The sequence below is a fragment of the Leptodactylus fuscus genome, chromosome 7 (assembly GCF_031893055.1).
Source record: "Leptodactylus fuscus isolate aLepFus1 chromosome 7, aLepFus1.hap2, whole genome shotgun sequence".
Taxonomy (NCBI): Eukaryota; Metazoa; Chordata; class Amphibia; order Anura; family Leptodactylidae; genus Leptodactylus; species Leptodactylus fuscus.
In genome coordinates this window covers 26,426,219-26,445,237 of record NC_134271.1, presented here as the reverse complement: position 1 = coordinate 26,445,237, position 19,019 = coordinate 26,426,219, and the positions used below count along the sequence as shown (strand labels likewise).

The 19,019-nt window shown below is 43.8% G+C and overlaps 1 protein-coding gene across 1 annotated transcript in view; it reads left to right on the top strand.

Annotated features, from left to right (window-relative positions):
* Positions 1–536: 536 nt before the first annotated feature.
* Positions 537–19,019, top strand: part of CAPN1 (calpain 1) — a 36,267-nt gene continuing 17,784 nt past the window's right edge. Inside the window, exons 1-4 of the mRNA XM_075281429.1 lie at positions 537–670; positions 3,351–3,647; positions 9,854–9,923; positions 17,328–17,446. Coding sequence (XP_075137530.1) covers positions 3,381–3,647; positions 9,854–9,923; positions 17,328–17,446 — 456 coding nt within the window. The 5' untranslated portion in view covers positions 537–670; positions 3,351–3,380. The remainder of the gene's footprint in view (positions 671–3,350; positions 3,648–9,853; positions 9,924–17,327; positions 17,447–19,019) is intronic.

Sequence of the window (19,019 nt, the reverse complement as noted above, 5' to 3'; positions counted from 1 at the left end):
AATTTCTATATTTCTGTCCCCCCAACAGAACAGAAAAATACTGATGGCAATGTGAACAGAGCCTGAGTCGTAACCTTGTATTCCTATTTCTTTAAATCCTCTAAAACCTTGCAAAAATCCTGCGGCCTCTGTATTCCTGTCCTCATATTTCCTTCTCTGCCACCTATAGCTTTAAGAGTCGCTTCAGGCCCAAATATTTAGGGCTGAGTCTCTGCAGCTAGAGGCGTCACCCAGCAGAGAGTAAGGCGCACAGGACACTACAGAAAAGTTAGAGACAAGCCGGACGAGAATCAGGTATCTACTGCAGGATATGGTGAATATTGTGACAGCCATCATTGCCTGCAGTATATAGTCTATAGGACAGCACATTGTTATTAGACAGGGGAGGAGGGGACAAGACAGCGCCAGATACAAGAGAGACATCAAACAACACCCTGCACTGACAGAAGGGAGGGTATGACAGGAGAGACAGCTGCTGGGAGAGCCAGGCTAGGGAGTGTCTGCTATGAGACAGCCCCAGGGAGTGTCTGATAGACTGGCAGAACAGGGAGGAGACTGCAGCAAGGGAAACACAGCCAAAAGAAGTACCAGGAAGGGTGAGACTGCGAAAGCTGCAGTCTATTTCACACCGAGAGACCCTCACTAGCAGCCTCCAGGGTCTTCAGCACAGGTAGGTGGCAGAAAACACCCCCGAGATGGTGTATGAAGGACCCTCTCTTTGTTATAAGGACCCTCTCTTTTTAGACGTGGAGGCGTATTCAGGGGGAGGACATTTAGGAAAGTAACAAGATTGTGTTGTGGGTCCCCAGAAGTTACGTAAATGGGCATTTTGCAACAAAAAAATACAGGCAAAATAGATGCACACGTGTAGATGTATACCGTGCTTTTATTGACGTGTATATGTATACCGTGCTTTTATCGACGTATACATCTAGCAGAGCTGAAATTGTGGTTAACTCTTTAGGACTGCATTGTGATGGTTGCAATAGTTCTTTCTGCAGGAAAAATCACAATGGACGCAAATGCTAAAAATCTGAATAACAAAAACCACTAAATTATGCATAATACAGACTTCCACGCCCCATAGAGGAGGATGATGTACTAGAGCTAGATATCTATACTGCCCAATACAAAAGAATAGGTCGTCCGGCTAGTCGCTTGGTATTAAAGTACTGTGCCATGTGTGAACCATAATCATCTTCGCAGGGTCTAAGGAGCCTGTTTGCTACTGCGAAATCACCGCCAACTAGCCAGTGCGACCTCCAGTAGCCGTACAAGCGATGAGATCTAAGCGAATCTCATACACACGCTGGGACTAAAAGCCATAAAAGCAACTTGCCCTGCAGATTTTGAAACTGATATCATGTCCGTCCTTGCTGCGGTGAACAAAGCAAAAAATCACCAGATTTCTGGTGCTTTTTACTGTAGCAATTTGTAGAGGAACACCGTTCTGCTGTGTATTCGTCCGTGTGACCCTTGCCTAAAAGGGGTTTCCAGAATTAGGATATTGATGGCCTTTCCTTAGGATAGGGCATCAATATTAGATCACTGGGGTCCGACCCTCTGGTCCCTTGCCTTTCTGCTATTTGCAAGGGCCAAAACACACGGATAAGCACTACAGCTTTGTCTGTGTGTTTTGTTACCTGCCCCTGTTTGCATAGTAGCAATGGTGCGGAGAAATAGGATAAAGCCGCCATACGCTGTATCACTGCTACTAAGTGTATGGGGTGCAGGTAGACAATGAGTCGGGTGCAGAAACCTGTCAAACAGCTAGACAGCAGGGGTGCAAAGAGTTAGACCCCAGCGACCTACTATAGATGCCCAACCCTAAGATTAGGCCTTTGATGTCTTGTTCCTGGAAAATCCCTTTAAACTATGTAATGCAAAAAAATACCCATGTTTTCTGCCAGAGTAAGTGCACTAAGTTCACAAGCAGAACCTGCCAGCCTGTGCCTCACCCCAAAAAATTATTCCTCCTGAAACCTCCAAAGGACTTATTTGTGTAAACTAAATCACATGCAAATGATATTGACACAGGTTGGTTGTGGAATTTAATAGAAGATATTTTGCAACTAGAATGGGAAGATGATGAGATAAAACCTGTTCTAGAGGCTGACTTTCACTTCAGTGTGAGGTTACTTCATGTTCAGATCTGCTGGAGTACAAGAAGGACGGAAAAAAAGGCAAAATGGATCCATGTCCGTCTGTGGCAGATGGACACTTGGAGCCTTACATAGACACTTCACTTACTAGGGGTAAACCTCACAGCCATGGTGTCACCATCTCCTTAGTGAAGCATGGCAATACCACCTAAGGTGTAGGCCAAAGTCTGACCCTTCACCGCTATTTCCAAAATCTGAATTTTGGCCTGATATAAAACCAGTCGGATCACTCCTTTTATTCTGCAACCTGCATGATAAATGTAGCCTACAATCCGGTTGCTATTGGTATCTGTAATTGACTCATCTTGTATTATACGTAATCCAGTATATAGAGAACTAGTCCTCAGATCAGGCCTTTTATTCCACAGTAATTGGGATAATTACTTTAATGTCTTCCAATTTGTGGTAGGTTCATACAAGGGTAGTAATGGAAATAACACTAATGTCTTCTTAGTTACATAGCGACAATTGTTAGGCATGAATACATTAATTATATATGAGTGTGTAGATAAATAGATAGAGCAGAGTTAATCCAGATTTCTTTATTTACATGTTCCTGAGACCTATACTATAAGTGCAGCAGCGAAAGCCTCTTTAAACAAGAGTTGGACCCCTATCCTAATGGTAGTCCATCAGTTTTAAAGAAGCAGATACCACTTTTAAAGAGGACCTTTCACCACCTCCAAGTCCAGCTCTTTCTATCATTTAATAGTCGCTGCTCCACTGATTCTGGCGCAGTTGGATTTTTTTTCTCTAGCCCCCACCATTCCTGAGCAATCTATGCTGTTAGTTTTGGTGCCTGATCTGCTATTTCTGGTGGGTGGTGTGAGGCAGGAGCAGACAAGGGTTGTGTTTCTGATTTCTGACACTGGCTGCCTCTGATTGGAGCTCAGTATCACGACCCCCTGTCTGACGCCGCCTTTCTTACGTTACAGAGCTTAAACAGTGCATCAGGCACCAAAACTAACTGCACTTGGTGCTCAGGAACGGTGGGGGCTAGAGAGAAAACTCCAACTGTGCTGGAATCAGTGGAGTGGCGACTATTAACAGATGCTAAGAACTGGAATTGGTGACCTTGTCTCTTTATGATGATGTGTAAATTGGGAAGAAAAATCTGGTTATAATTGATTGTTTTTTACTGAGCAAGTTTTTTTCATGCATATAAAATGAATGACGCATGTGTTTCAGAAGTAGACTCAGAACTGCTGGCGAGCCAAGATGTCTGAGGAAGAAATTGTTCCAGTGTACGCTACAGGGATCTCTGCCCAGCTGCAGAAGGAACGGGACCACGAGCTGGGCATAGGAAAACATGAAAACGCTGTGAAGTTTTTGGGGCAGGATTTTGATCGGATTCAGCACGAGTGTTTACAAAGTGGAACTCTCTTTAAGGATGACACCTTTCCTCCTTCTGCGTACTCACTGGGGTTTAAGGAGCTTGGTCCAAACTCATCTAAGACCTATGGAGTTAAATGGGTCCGGCCTACGGTAAGAAACCGCAATGGCGTTCATTCTTTCCTCTATTTGCTGTTTTTCTAATTTTGCTTGTATTTTTTGTGGTTTTTTTTTCATAACTGCACAGCTAGATGTCATGTCAGTCTACAGACAAGTCCACGTAGCATTTGCAGCATTTTATGCCTTTATGGCTTTTTTTTCTGGGTATGGCATTTTTAAAAAATACTTTGTGAATAAAAAGAAATTCCATAAAAATGAACATAAATATAGGAAAAAAATATCATGGTGTTGTTGGTAAATTTTTGTTCACACAGCATTTTTACTGTATTTTTTCAGATTTTTTTTCCTATAATGAAATTAATAATAATGAGTGTAAGAGGGGGGGGGATCACAAAAACTGCCCTAAGGCTCCATGTGTACTTTCTCAGTTCGCTAACCATGTGTTTCACGGCTAGCACACTGACCCAATTTTCCATGGCCACGTTTTATCATGGGTCTGCTGAGCAGGGGTCATCAAAGATCCTAGAAGTGACCCCAAAATAATGGTGTGCACTCTCAAGGGAAACCCCGGAGCAATACCCAGAGTGCGAGCGCCCCACCTGACTACGTGTTCTTACACAGGAGCCCCCTCCTCAGCCTGTGCTGTGCTCTCTACAGATGGGCGGAATCCCCGCTAATCCCCTTTTTCCCCCAATGCAACCTCCTGTGCGTTCAGGCTCATTCCCCGCTGATCTGATACAGACCTAGGATTATGTATCGTATCCCCCACAAGCACGTGCACAGCCGCTGTACAACGCAGCGCCCCTCAGGCATCAGGCTACATTCAGGACTGCAGGGATCGTGTAGCTCAGACATATTGACAATTCCTCCTCTATCCCCCCCTTACTCCATAAACCTGCGCCCTTCATCCGGACGCGGTTTACAGAGGTCACCGCCTGTAATCTACTGGATTACTTCCTGTATAAACCCTCACCCCCTCTCTCCCCTGATCTCTAAACTCCGATCCTTCAGTCCTCATTATTCCCCCCTGCTGAACTGGTCACCTGGAGAAACTTTCGGGGATTTTACCCTATAGTGACCGCACCGCTCATATGTCGGTCCAGGTACGGGAATGGAGCCCTGGTCATAGGCTCCCGTTGGTATGGCACCCCCTTCTGGCTGGGGAGATAGTGATCATACAGCTTTGCTGGGGAGAATGTGGTGGCTCTGAGAAGAGCCTTGGAGGGAAAAGTATAGGGCAGCTCTAGCTAATTTCTTAGCCGTGGGCTTCTTGGCTTTAGCAGCCTTCTTAGACGGATTCTTGGGCTTGGCTGCCTTCTTAGCCAGGCTCTTCGTCACCTTCTTGGGTTTAGGAGCAGCCTTCGGCTTCTTGGGGCTCTTGGCCGCCTTTATATGGGGCCATGAGCACGGAGCGCAGTACTGTAGTAAAATATTAAAACCTTTCCATAGACCTACAGATGTAGCAGAGTTAACCCAAACTTCTGCAATTGGTTAAACTACTGCAGCATCATATCTTATCACAGAAGGCTTGTCATTGGCTTTTGTTGTCTTCTATGATAAGATATCTCGCTGCAGCAGTTTAACCAATTGCAGAAGTTCGGGTTAACTCTGCTACATCTGTAGTTTGGGGTCAGTAATGTGTTCGTCAAACAACTTCATATACTAGGGGATCTGGGTGCTCTTCTGAAGTAACATGTAGGGAATGAATGGATCATTTGTTTATGTTTCCTGAGGTTCTTCTGTGAAATTCCATTGAAGGAATTGGTAAGGTTTGGTTAACATCTCCATTGGGGACTCCTCACAGTGTCTGCCAAAAATCAGCAGAGGAACATGTCGTGCATGGAGGATTTTCTCCTTTTACACTCTGTTTACAAATGACGGACACCCGACGAACTCCATTATAGTCAATGGGTTCCAGTAGGCTCCATTATGGATGAATGGAGAGCCATGGAAATGGATTATCTGGGACTGTCAAAGACCCTGAAGACTAGTTGAGACTATCTTCAGTGTTGGATTGGGCCTACTTGGGCCTACCAGAGGCTTTGGGGCCTAACATACAATTGTGGATCATAATCTTTGTTGTTATCATGGCACACATATCATCAGTGAGGACTTATACATTATCATGTGTGAAGTAAGCCATGGTAAATAGACTCTCGGCGGCCCTGTTGCATTGGGGGCCCACCGGGGGATCCCCAGGGACTCTGGTGAGCCAGTCCAACCCATCTTGGACTAAATCCATAAGGTGATAACTTTCTACCAATAAACCATTAATGTAGTTCTGAGTTTCGATTTAATATTGCAGAATATCAAGTGATCCGAAAGTATTTTCCTCTGGCAGAGTGACAGGAACTGAAGAGATATAGATAGGAGCCATCGAACCGCACCCGTAACTCCATGTTATACAAGCAAACTGCTGTTCTCCATACAGACAGACACAGAGCAATGGCGGAAAATATGTTGCATTGTTTTCAGTGGTTCATTGTAATGTGTATCGTCAGGCAGTAAAATACAGCAGTGCTACAATTCCCAGAGGAGGGAGATTATGACTAATGTGACCCGCAGGAGGCTGATTTAGAATTTTTTCTTTGTATATTACGTTGTCAAAACAGAGGACAATTGATATGAATTGAATGGTTGAAAGACAGGTTAAATAATGAAGACGGCTGCATTCATATATAGGGCGGGGGCTAGTGATAGCCTTGTGAACGACATGGTAGTAGAATATTTGTATGAATGCATATACTTAGGTTAGGTTCACGCTACTGTTATTTAATGGCCGTTGCTCTTATCCGTCACAAGATGAGAGCAATGACATTAAACAGTTGTAGCCCCCACCGTCTAGTACCCGTCTGCATTCAGCCCCATGTACAAACATTAATCCTAGGCAGGGGCATAACTACCAGGGTAGTAGCGGTAGTGGCTGCCACAGGGCCCAGGACAGCCGCTACCGCCGAGTCATTTTTTTTTCTTAATAGGCAGTTACCGACTGGAGTTACTCAGGCCAGTAACGGGCTCTATTTACTTACCGATCCTGGCAGGGGCCGAGATAGGTAAGTGACGCTGCGGGCCCCACACACACTATCATTATACTCAGGGGTCTTTTCAGACCCCCGAATATAATGATCGGAAGCCCGGGAGAGGTAAGAGAACATAAAAAACACTGTTACTTACCTACCCTGGCTCCGCTGCACTCCTTGGTGGTCTCGGCCATCTTCAATGATGTCACACGACCCGGGACGTCACAGAAGTAGGTCCGAAGCCTTTCTGGAGCCCAGAAAGGTAAGTAACAGTGTTTTTTTATTTTGGTATCCCCCCTGGGTCTCAAATTATTATACTCTGAGGTCTAGTAGTATGTACAGGGGCCACTATGGGGCATAATAGTATGTGCAGGGGCCACTGTGGGGCATAATAGTATGTGCAGGGGCCACTGTGGGGCATAATAGTATGTGCAGGGGCCACTATGGGGCATAATACTTGGTGAAGGGACCGCTATGGGACATAATACTGTGTGCAGGAGCCGCTGAGGGGCTTAATAGAGTGCGCAGGAATGTGGGGGGAGGGTTCGTCAGTCAGGGTGTTGGGGTCTTCGGCGTGGCATCGGTCGGGGGGTGGGGGGGCGGCCATGTCAAAAGTTCACCACGGGGCCCCGCCATTCATAGTTACGCCACTGACCCTAGGGTAATGGAAAGTCCTCCTGTCCTAGGTGGTTACAGGTATATCCCTACTTGATCTCTCTATATATACCTCTATATATCCCCTGGTCAATCTCGGTCTTATACAATGAAAGGTATTCTACCAAACTTTTACCCCGAGGCCATCTAGAACGTGTCAAAGTGACTCACAGGATTGACAGTATACACCGTGAAATGTATGACAATCTTGTTGAGGTAGAAGTTCCAAGCAAGTCACAGCAAGCGCCATGATGAAAAACAGGATCTGTGGCATTCTACTCTAGTACTAGGGACCCACCTAACCAAGGTCTTCTCATACAGAGAAAGCCTCTTAGCTTCAAGATACCACGGAGTCCATTTTATGCCAGCTTTTTCTCATAAATAGGTCAAGTCTGACATTTATTAGCAGGCGTGCACATCTTCAGTTTTAGATTGACATGTGAAACACCATTCTTAATATATCTGCCCCTGTATATCTACTTTGACCTCTGTGCTTGTATGTGGCGCCTTCATATGACCGATGGAGTTGTATTACACTTATTATTCATATCCATGTACAATGATGTCGGAGCCTTCTCTGGCACCTGACGGCAAGAATAGCACAGCATGCAGGGCTATTTGTGCTCTCAAAATGCAGGACTATAAGGCAGTGCACCAATGGACTCTCATAGACTTCAATCAGGACACTGATAGAGTTGAAATTGCCACATGCCATCCAGAACAGCGGGACAATACCCGAAATACTGGACTGTCCCACTCATTCCACTACAAAAGGGTCCGCCCCGGATGCTCCATTTGCTATATAGTTAAAGTGGTCCTGGATGCGGTGTTCTAAATTCGTAAAACAGTCTTATATAAGAATAAAAAATGATCACAAATAAATAAGTATAATATGAGTATAAAACCAAGAAATCAGCTACAAATCTAATGGATCCAAAAGGAAATACTCCCATAATAACTAGAAATAAACAAGATCAGTACCTTACAGCAAATCTAATTGATGAATAACCTAGAAAACCCAATAAATTAATCTCAATGGAGCAGTTGTGCCCATGTCATTCACTACTGTGGGAGTTCCTAAGGTCCCATATGCACACGAAAAAGTGTGAATCTGATTCGGGACCGGGTTTATCATGGAACATAGTCAGATACTTGGAGTCCTATCTCAGTACATTCCATGAGGCATTCAGGTCTATGGGCCTTACAGATCCATTCCGTTTTGACTGGTCCATGTTATTAAATGGAATGAATCTGTAAGCCCCATAGATGTGAATGCATCATGAAGTGCACTCGGATGTCACTCAGAGGAGTAATGACTCTGAATTCTGTGATAAAATCGGCCCCGACTCCGTCATGTGCGGGGGCCCTAAATGGTCATTTCTGTCATCTCCATAGAAGTGAATGGAGCTTCGGTCACTACTGCCCACCACATTTATATAGGGAACTCGGGGACCCCATTGTCATGAGTAGTCGGACCCCAAGGGATCAGATACTTGTTGCTTATTGATACTTATTGACTATCCTGTGATAAGTCTTAGTAGTGGGAAAACTTCTTTATACATATAAGACTAGGCGTGTAAACATATGTTGACATGTCACTTTTGCAATATGTCCGTGTTACCGGAGCACACTACAGCTGTATCTAGGGCTTGTTTTTCCTGTAAATTTTCATTTCCAGTAAAAGCCAGTTGTAGATAATGACTGTGTTGAGATCTGATAAACCTGTTCTGTCATGGATTTATTTTCACACGAACAACATTGGGGCAGATGTCTTACTGTCTTAAGCGGGCCATACACCTCAGATTATGCCCCTCTACCCCACATACTATTCTGCTGCAGACTTGTCTATAAGCTTAGCTCCGTAAGAACAAGAGGATCGGGCAGTTGAAACCTGACTACCCCATTCTTATCTCCCCCGACATCGGCCAGGGCATTAGAATCAAGAGGCCCCATACACATAGATGGTCAGCTGTTCCCACTGAAAATCACAGATTCCGCCAATACACATCTAATGTATATGACCAGCTTTAAATTTACATTATACAAGACAGAAAATATGACATTATAGTAATTCGGTGATGGATCTGGTGCATCCTGTGAGAAATGTTAGCCATTTTCCTCTTTTTATACTGCCTGTGGACAAACTACATTTCCCATGATTCATCTGCCTGCTCTCACTCTCTGTGAACCCCTTCCCTTATCCAATCCTTCTATAAAATCACAGGTAATAAATCTCTCCCCATCTGAGGTCACATTGTGCTGTGATGTTTTGTTTCAAGCTCACTCCCCCGTGAGCAGCCAACACAGAGAGTGAGAGGAGGCAGATGAATCATGGGAAATGTAGTTTGTCCACCGGTAGATCCCCTTATGGCTGGGGATCTCGCAGCATATATGGGTGACCTTACTTCCATTAAAAATGGACAGAGCACCCTTGTTCTTATGATTGGTGGGGCCCCTATAGTCACCTATTCTGTGTATAGGTCATATATTGTGATTGTAGGAATATAATGTATCATATGTCTCCTAACTCTTTTTTTGTTCTCTCATTGTTTTCCTGATATTCAGCAACTTACCTCAAACCCCCAGTTTATCGTGGACGGTGCCACAAGAACAGACATCTGCCAAGGAGCACTTGGTAAGTCAGAGTAAGGGTTGTTGGGAGGGGGACAAGATTCGCAAACCAAACCAAGTGTATGGCCCATCTCAGCATCTCGTGTTATATCTGTTACACCCAGCTTTCCCACGCCTTAACTAATCGACACATAGATCAGTGGCCTTAGATAGTCATAAGCTCAGATAAGACTAGAGGAAGACTCAATATCTCTTACTATCAGAAGGATAGAAAGTAAATTGCAGTCAGGCCTGATGTTACGTTAGACTTTGTTCTCCGTTATGACTGGGTTAATCATTATTTCCCATAATTTTGTGTTTTGATCATTTTTACAGATTTATGCTGTTTTATTGGTTGGATACCGTGGTGTTTGTTGGCTGTGTCCATAGTAACATATACTATATAATAGTTTTATATACCGTAGAGAGCCAACAGTGCTCTAAATTCAGCGCACTGTCGACTTTCCTGTTATGTGCCCCGGAGGAAGAGCTATCAGTGCCGTTACCGACAGCTCTGCACTGTTAGAAGGGCGTTCCTGACAGTCTAGCTGGGAATGCCCCTCCTGACAGTACTGTCCATAGCACTATATTATGAGAGGCGTTCCTTACCACTCAGTGATGATGCTAAGCGGTGAGGAATGCTCCCCAATACTAGTCTATGGACGAGTACCATCAGGAGTAGGGGATGGAAGAAAAGGACCAGCCTTCAAAGGAATAGCCAAGGACCAGCGCTCGCCCATACACAATAATAGACTTTATTAAGCACGACGCGTTCCGGGCCTGAATGCCCTTTCTCAAGTGTTGATAAATCTTAAAACAAAGACATAAATATACTCTGGATAGTAGCCGGGACCACCCATAACCCCGGGGTGGCACCTTGAGATGCTCTCCCAGGACTCTGGATAGTAGCCGGGACCACCCATAACCCCAGCGTGGCAACTTGAGAAGCTACCCCAGGACTCTGGATAGTAGCCGGGACCACCCATAACCCCGGCGTGGCACCTTGAGAAGCTCCCCCAGGCATCAGGAGTAGGGGAGGCGTTCCTCACCGCTCAGCATCATGGCTGGACAGTAAGGAACGCCCCCTCACAGTATAGCGCTATGGACAGTACTGTCAGGAGGGGCGTTCCCAGCTAGACTGTCAGAGACTTCCTTCTGACGGTGAAGAGATATAGGTAATTGCACAGATATCTCTTCCCCAGGGCACAGTGTGCTGAATTCGGTGCATTGACGCCTTTCTAGCGGTATATAAAACCGCATGTGCCCAAGGACATGAAAGCTCCTCTTTAAGTCTATGATGTTCTGCTAGAGCCAACAAGGTGGTAGGTCTAATGGGATTTACTAATTCTGTATAATTTTTAGATTGTGTAAACCTAGGCTAGACAGGGTTAAAGGGAGTCTACCACCAACAAAATCTCTCTTCTAAACTGCTTACATGTCACTGAAAAGATGGCTGCGTCAAAATGCAAGCTTGTGGCTGGGAAAATGAACTATAAATCCATATGAGAATGGAATATTGGGTGATCTGATACGGTAGACACAACCATATGTACACAGGGCACCGGTTTTGTCAGTCTATACAGATATAAAGGTTGACAGGTTCCTTTGTGTAGTTACTACAGGCATAAATGGTTGCTCCGGCAGACGCACCCTCACCCCGGGTGCACCAAACATCATCTTTGCATACGGATTAAAAGTTGATTTTCTTGCCAGCAGCATTGCACTTTCGCACACAATAAAAGGAATGTGTACTATGTTGCTAACCGGCCCCACAACCGCATGTAAGTGGTTTAGAAGAGATTTTAGTGTTGGTAGACTCCCTTTTAAAACATGTCAAAAATGTAATGGATGAAATTTGTAAAAGAGAATTTTGGTGCAATTCTGGTGCACTTTGTCACATCTTAAGTCCTGAATTTTGAACACCTTTGGCCCGTTCCTTCGTAAACGTGAGAACAAACTATCGTAAATCTGCCCCAATGTGTATGGGTGCTGGAAGAACCTGCAGACTATCATTTCACAGTACAAAAATGGGACTGTACAAGTCGATTGTTTTAGTACTTCCATGTCTAAGTCTACATTCACATCTACGCTGGAGTATCTGCCACATTCAGTTTTAAAATAATGGACACCCAATGGACGCCATCATAGTCAATGGGTCTCTCAAATACTGAATGTGTTTTAGCGGTCTGCCTCTGGATTGTTCTGGTGCTCCGATGGAGAGGCGACGATAGTGTGAGCCTAGAGTAATGTGCATGGACGTGCAATTCTCCAGTATGACCAAACCATAGGAACCAATGAGCTAATAGTATTATGAGCAACAATATGAAGCAGAAAACCTGTTCTATGTTCACTCTACATTCAGCTTTTACATGTTAGACTGTGAGGCTTCCAGCCAGGAAAATTCAGACTTATGCGGTATGCCTGGCATTTCAACTTTAAGCTGAACTCTTGCATGTATGGCAAGGCAGTAACAAAATCTGGGCACTATGTGATACTTCCTATAAACAGATGAGTGCAATGCTGGGCAATGTACCAAACCATAGTGATCAGTGTCCCGATATTGACCCTTTGCAATGGTGTCAACAGGGACTGGGTGCATGTACTATTACTGCAGTCCCAATAGTGACGCCTCTGGTAGTGCACCAACTCCTTCAAAAGTTATGTCTTTATGGCACAAAGCCTAAGACACAACATCACAGCACCAAGACTGTTCCATACCCTAGAGAATAGTCATAGGCATACATAGGCGCTGCAAAATGTGTAGCGCTGACCTCCTAGGCTCGCTGCCTCTATGCGGGAGAATAGCCGACACTTACCAGAGTCTGGGAGGATTTTTCTGTTACGTCTAGGAGAATAGGAAACACCATAGGTATTACCTTCAGTTCCTGGGCCCTAAAAATGTATAACTGGGTGCCCATCTGCCATGTACCATGAGCCCGTACTGAGCCAATGCAAGGATTCACGAGAGATGGAGTTCAGTGTTTGTGCCAAAAGTTCTTTGCGGGCTATAACCAGATCTGTGTAGGGCGGGAGAGCCGGGGAATCGTGGGGGCTTTCAAAACCTGAAAAAGGTTTTGGAATCAGTTCATGGAAGGTGTAAAAAGTGGGGAGATGTATATTAAGAACCACTTTGAGTCCTCCATCTACAAAAGCCAAAAATTCTCCAATTTCAGTAGGACCGACCAACTATCTCATGTGTCTGGGAGGATTCTGTTACTTCTTGGAGAGGTGTAACCTGCAGTATCTCTATAACGGGGCTGCCCATCTACCTCTAAATCCCTATGGCCATGTACATGGATTTTTGGTTAAAAATTCTACAGGCAAGTAATACATAGGCTGGTGTACAACCTGTGCAAGTCCCTGTTATAAATATATGGCATTGATAAAAACTGCCAAGAGTTTTATGACCACATTGGTATCCAAAAACCTACTGAGTCACCACATAACATGAGGTGCGATTGACTGGACACTTGGACGCTATTCATGCTACTATGCAACGTCCCACTGAGACAGTCAACCAAGTGTTTATGAGGATCGAGAAATAATACCAGGTATCTGCTGTGGAAATAAAGGATTAGACTTAGTGAAAGCTCCTTCATCTAGCAAGATCTGCTGTAGTTCCATATAATTCCACATAAGCCCTGGGGAGCCAGAGAGTATAGGGAGAGGCTGTGTAATTCTATGTAGTCTGGGGGAATATGTGACAAAATTATAGCAGAACTCCTGAAATGACTATTGTAAGTTATATCATAAGGACTTGAGAAAGATGTCAGAGAGATACCTGACCGATATACAGAGATTGCAACCTAACCCAAAATGTGCTTAAAAACTATGTAGACAGATAATGCTTTAGAGCAGTGATTCTCTACCAGGGCGACCAGGTCATTGACTTCCATATTAGCATGAATATCTCCATTGGCGTGAATAAGACCATTACCTTCTGCATCAAGTACCTTCCTCTGTATCACATCACATGACCTGTATTCGCTAATAGAACTTTGCAGGTCCTTGATTCTTAATAGCCTCGCTGACATACATCATTATCGCCACTGCACCACTTGCTCGCTATTGTTCTATGTTATCAGCCATTATCAGAGGACAGTACTCATGTAACCTATATTAGCCAACATAAGCTTGCAGGTACTTTAGTCTTAATAGCATCACTGACATACACCTTTACTAAAGAACTGCAGAACTTACTCACTATTATTCTCTGTTATCAGTCTTTTTTAAAGGACAGTACTCACGTAACTTATCTTAACCAATATAAGCTTGCAGGTCCTTGAGTCTTAATAGCATCACTGACATACACCTTTATAGAAGGACTGCAGCACTTACTCACTATTTTTCTCTGTTATCAGTCTTTATTAGAGGACAGTACTCATGTAACCTATATTAGCCAATATAAGTTTTCAGGTCCTTTAGTCTTAATAGCATCACTGACATGCACCTTTATAGGAGGACTGCAGCACTTACTCACTGTTGTTCTCTGTTATCAGTCTTTATCTGAGGATTATATCTAGAGGATATATATCCAAATATAATTACTTCAGGTCATTAAACCACCGGATTTGTAGCCATAATATTGTCACAAACATGGCCTGTATTATACCAGTAGAAAATCTTGGAAGACTGGCGCAGTCTTCAAGATTTTTACTCCGGGTACTTTCTCTAGTGTATTATATAATGCTTTATCTTCTCCTATGTAACGTGGAAGTACAGGTTCCCTGGAGTTAAACATTTTTTAGGGTTCCCCTACGGTAATGACCGCCTTGCACAATACATTTATATACTTCACATATGTGCTGGTCTCCAGTTATTTCCACATATTCTGTAGTCTAGATCCTCTGCTTAGAGAATGGTGTTTTCTAGTAACATCAGATGTTTGGAGCGGAGTGCTGTACCTAGATGGGGGCGCTGCAGGGTATGGTGTGTGGGCGTTGGAGGGCGTGTAGGTTGTGGTTTTATTTTGGGCGTGTGACACAGGGATTCCCTCAGGCATCATCCCCCCCTCCTGCCTGACATTTCTCTTCTGTGAGTCACGGCTCTTTGGCTCAGGCGTGTCTGTATTTGTGGATATGCATTTACACAATGCCGTGTAACCATGTACTGCATATTGTGTGTGCTGTGCCCCCTTGTAACATTATACATATATGTAAGTGGGTGCTTATATCATAGTTTGCTGTTTTATTGATGCACATTTGGATCAACAATCTGTTCTTTCTCCATTTTTTTTAGCTCCATGTTTTCACCTCGTTGTCGTTGCTGAGTCACATTTTTTCCGTATCTGACTGTTTGCTAATATCCCTCTGCAGTCGTCTCCAGTTTCATGACTACTACATTCTTCCTCCCTACCTCCCGGGCCTGTATTTCAGGCTTCTGCCTCTGTAAAGTATGTTGAATCAGGGCACTAAGGAGTTAATAACCACATTGGCCGCTAAGACATTGATATCCGGGGTCATGTGATGTGCCCAATGACCGCCATATGCCTGCGTGTATATGATCACAGTCCCATCTCCTCATCCTGATGTAGCTGCTTCTTTGATGATGCCCACATCTTGCCACAGGGCTCTTACTACGTCATGTGTAAATACAGTTCTGTCTTTGTGCACCATGAATGGGTTTACTGGGTATTGTTAATGGTTTGGGGTATATACTGTATTCATGAGCCGACATATCTTGTTAAGAAGATAGACCTATACTGGAAAAGTCCTATGCTCCAGTACACAGACCTTTAATCCAGTTCTATTCTCCATACGGGTGCATTCACACAATGTAACGTTGAGCGTGATCTGGCACCCGATTTGGCGGCTGCAAAATCACGGGCGCAAAATAACGCGGCGTATACGCTCCTAATTCCCATTGAAATGAATGGGAGCATTTTGAGCACGTCATCTGCCTGCACGTGTATACGTGCCAGGTCATGCGCAACGTTACATCATGTGAATGCACCCAAAGTTAGTGTGTTCACACTGCTTCTTTTGGAGATGATGTTTTTTTAGGCTTTTCTGCCTCATCTATAGCACCAAAATCACCAGAAATCTCCCATTTCACTGGAAATCTGCTGAAAAAGAAGCGTCCTATCCTATCTTCAGGAAGAAAAAAACGCTCCAAATCCTATTGAAATCAATGACATGTCTCAAAAATATGCCAAAAATGCTTTGAATGAAAAAAAAATGCTTAATAAAAACAGAACTGTTTCTTAAGGCTGAAGCCCCCATGTTGCAGAAATGCAGCTTTTTTTTGTTGTTGCAGATTTTGCTGCAGTTTTTTGAGCCAAAACCAGGATTGGATTAAGTTAAAGGGAGACATAGAAGAACTTCCTATATATTTCCCATTCCTTTTGTAGCCACTCTTGGCTTTGGCTAAAAAAAAACTGCAACCAAAAAAATGCTGCGTTTTTGTAACGTGGGGCCTCAGCCCCATGTGGCATAAACGCCACGATTTGCCCACGGTGTGTTACAGTCAGGGCACAGTGGACAGGATTCTAGCCCACTTTGCGGTAAAAACCATGGTGCGGACACGGCACGATTTCGAAAACCAGCGCAGTTTTGGAAATTGCAGCATGTCAATTATATCTACGGAAACGCCGGTGGTTTCCCCATAGCTATAATAGAAACAGAAAATCTGCAGCAGAAACCTCTGCAAACTTTCTGTCTAAAGCCCTGTGGGAAGAACCGTGTTGAGTTGCTGGCGTAGTTTTTCCTCTAGTACTTTTTTGCCACGGGACTCAATGTGGGGCCTTAGGGGGTGTTCACACTACCATTGGTGTCCATGGCTATTGCCCGTACAAAATTTTAGCAACCGACACTACCTGGCCCATTTACAATTTCCATTCTTTTCAATGGGATTTTATCTGTTATCCGTATCCGTTTACAACCATGTCCGTTTTTACAAGCGGACAAAAAAATCCCACATGCACGACTTTTCTGTCCGTTTGAAAAAAAAGGACAGCATGTGTCCATTTTTTTTATTTTTTTTTTTTTTTTTAACATTGAGGTCTATGATACCCATCAGTTACTATCCGTTTGTGTCCATTATGATAATAGGTGTCCATTTTTTGTTGTTGTTTTTTTTGTTTTGTTTTTTGTTTTTAAACAGACACCTTCAGAATGGAATCCAATGGTAGTGTGAACCCTGCCTAAGCCATAGACTGTTTTTTGCAGCTTGACAAAGCAGCGTGAACGCACTCTTAATCCATGTGCGGCCTAAAACCGCAGAAAACGATTCATGTAGTCGCGTATTTTGATATTTTATTTTGGGCCGGCTTGCTTAGGGTTCTCCAATTTTATTTCTGTAGGATCATCCATGACTATAGGATAATTTGGCATCTCTTGGGTTTCTGTGCTGCCAGATAATAGGAATGTAATGCTAATTTTCCTTGGGATTTTGCTAAATGAATAGGAATAATTTTTCTCCTTCTCCCCAGGTGACTGCTGGCTTCTCGCCGCCATTGCGTCCTTGACATTAAACGACACTCTCCTCCACCGCGTGGTTCCTCATGGTCAGAGCTTTCAGCAGAATTATTCCGGAGCCTTCCATTTCCAGGTAAGGAGGGGTGTTCATTTTAGAAGTATTTCATTGCTAAAGAAATATTCTGGAATCGGGGTACTGACATGTAGGTGGGCCCGGTCCCTTGTTCCATAGTGTTACCTTCCCAAAGGTAAGTGTGTCCTGTACTGGCATACTCTCTATTTCTACATTACAAACAACAGAGAGAAAGATGGAGGCATTGTGTGACTTAGTTATGATGTTTGAGCAAGATCAGAATGAAGAAGACGGTCTTATATAGTGTTGTGCAAAAGCTTTTGGCAGGTGTGGGGATATACTGTGAAGTAAGGCCAGAACAACGGAGAGGTGAGCCTAGCGTAACGAAATGAAGAGCATGAGCAGAAGAGAAACTCTTAATCCCGTATTAATAATATTTGGTGTGACCTTTGCCCTCTGCCTTTCATCCCATTCATTCCATTCTCGGTACTTGCAGACAGTTTTTGGATCTTGGAGAACTAAGCCCAGATCTAGGCTTGCTCCAATCCTTCTATCTCTTTATGTCATCCCAGACAGACTGGATGATGTTGAGCTCTGCGGGGGCCGTATCATCACTTCCAAGCTCCTCCTCCAAAGGGCAAAGGTCCCACCAAGTATTGATGGGATTAACATTTCTTTTTCACTTCATTTCGTTGACAAAAATAAACTATTAACTTATAAGCTATTCTTATTTTGCAGCATGTGTTTCATACCTGCCTAAAGCCTTTGCACAGCACTGTATGTTTCCAGTGCACCTGTCAGCAATAAGGTCAGCAGGGGTGTAATATATACCACTCCCTTGTATATTTTTCAGTAGGTTGTGAGCAATGGATAATACTTGTCCGAATGATTGTTCTCTAATATACAATTCTGTATACAGCCTGTATATAGAGGACACGAGAACTCCTGAGAAGTGCTGAGGGTTATACTTTAGGGTCACACCCATTATTGTTAGTATCGCAGTCTTTTCAATCCCTTTAACTCCACCTTAGTATGGAATTTCAAACAAAAGTAAAAAAATAAAAATTCAGTATGTGCTACATTGTAAGTCCTTGGTACTAGATAGGCGAATCTCTGGAGATTTGTTTGGTCATGTGTCCTGATGAAGTGATTTCCCCAGTTCAGTTCCGTCCAAACTTATTCAGATAGAACCAGAACTGAAACTATTATACCACGGCGTCCCGGCGCTCGCTTGAGACTAGAATGGAGTGGTTTAACAACTTTTTGCATCTGTTCATAGTCTCTGCCCCACTGATTCCAGCACAGTTGGAATTTCTTCTCTAGCCCCAACTGTTCCTGAGCAATAACCTCTGTGGGTTTCAGCACCCGATATGCCGTTATGCTCTCTACTGTCAAGTGAGCGGTCATTGGACTAGAGCAGATAGACAGGGACTGACCAATTTATATTACAGAGCCTATTCAGCATATTTGGTGCTGTAACTAATGTCATTGATTGATCAGGGATGGTGGGGGCTAGAGAAAAAAATCCAACTGTGCTGGAATTGGCGTTACAGTACCTATTAAAGGATGCTAAGGACTGCAGTTGGTGGAAGGTCTTCTCCTATCAACTGCTTGCAGGACTTTTTTATTCGCA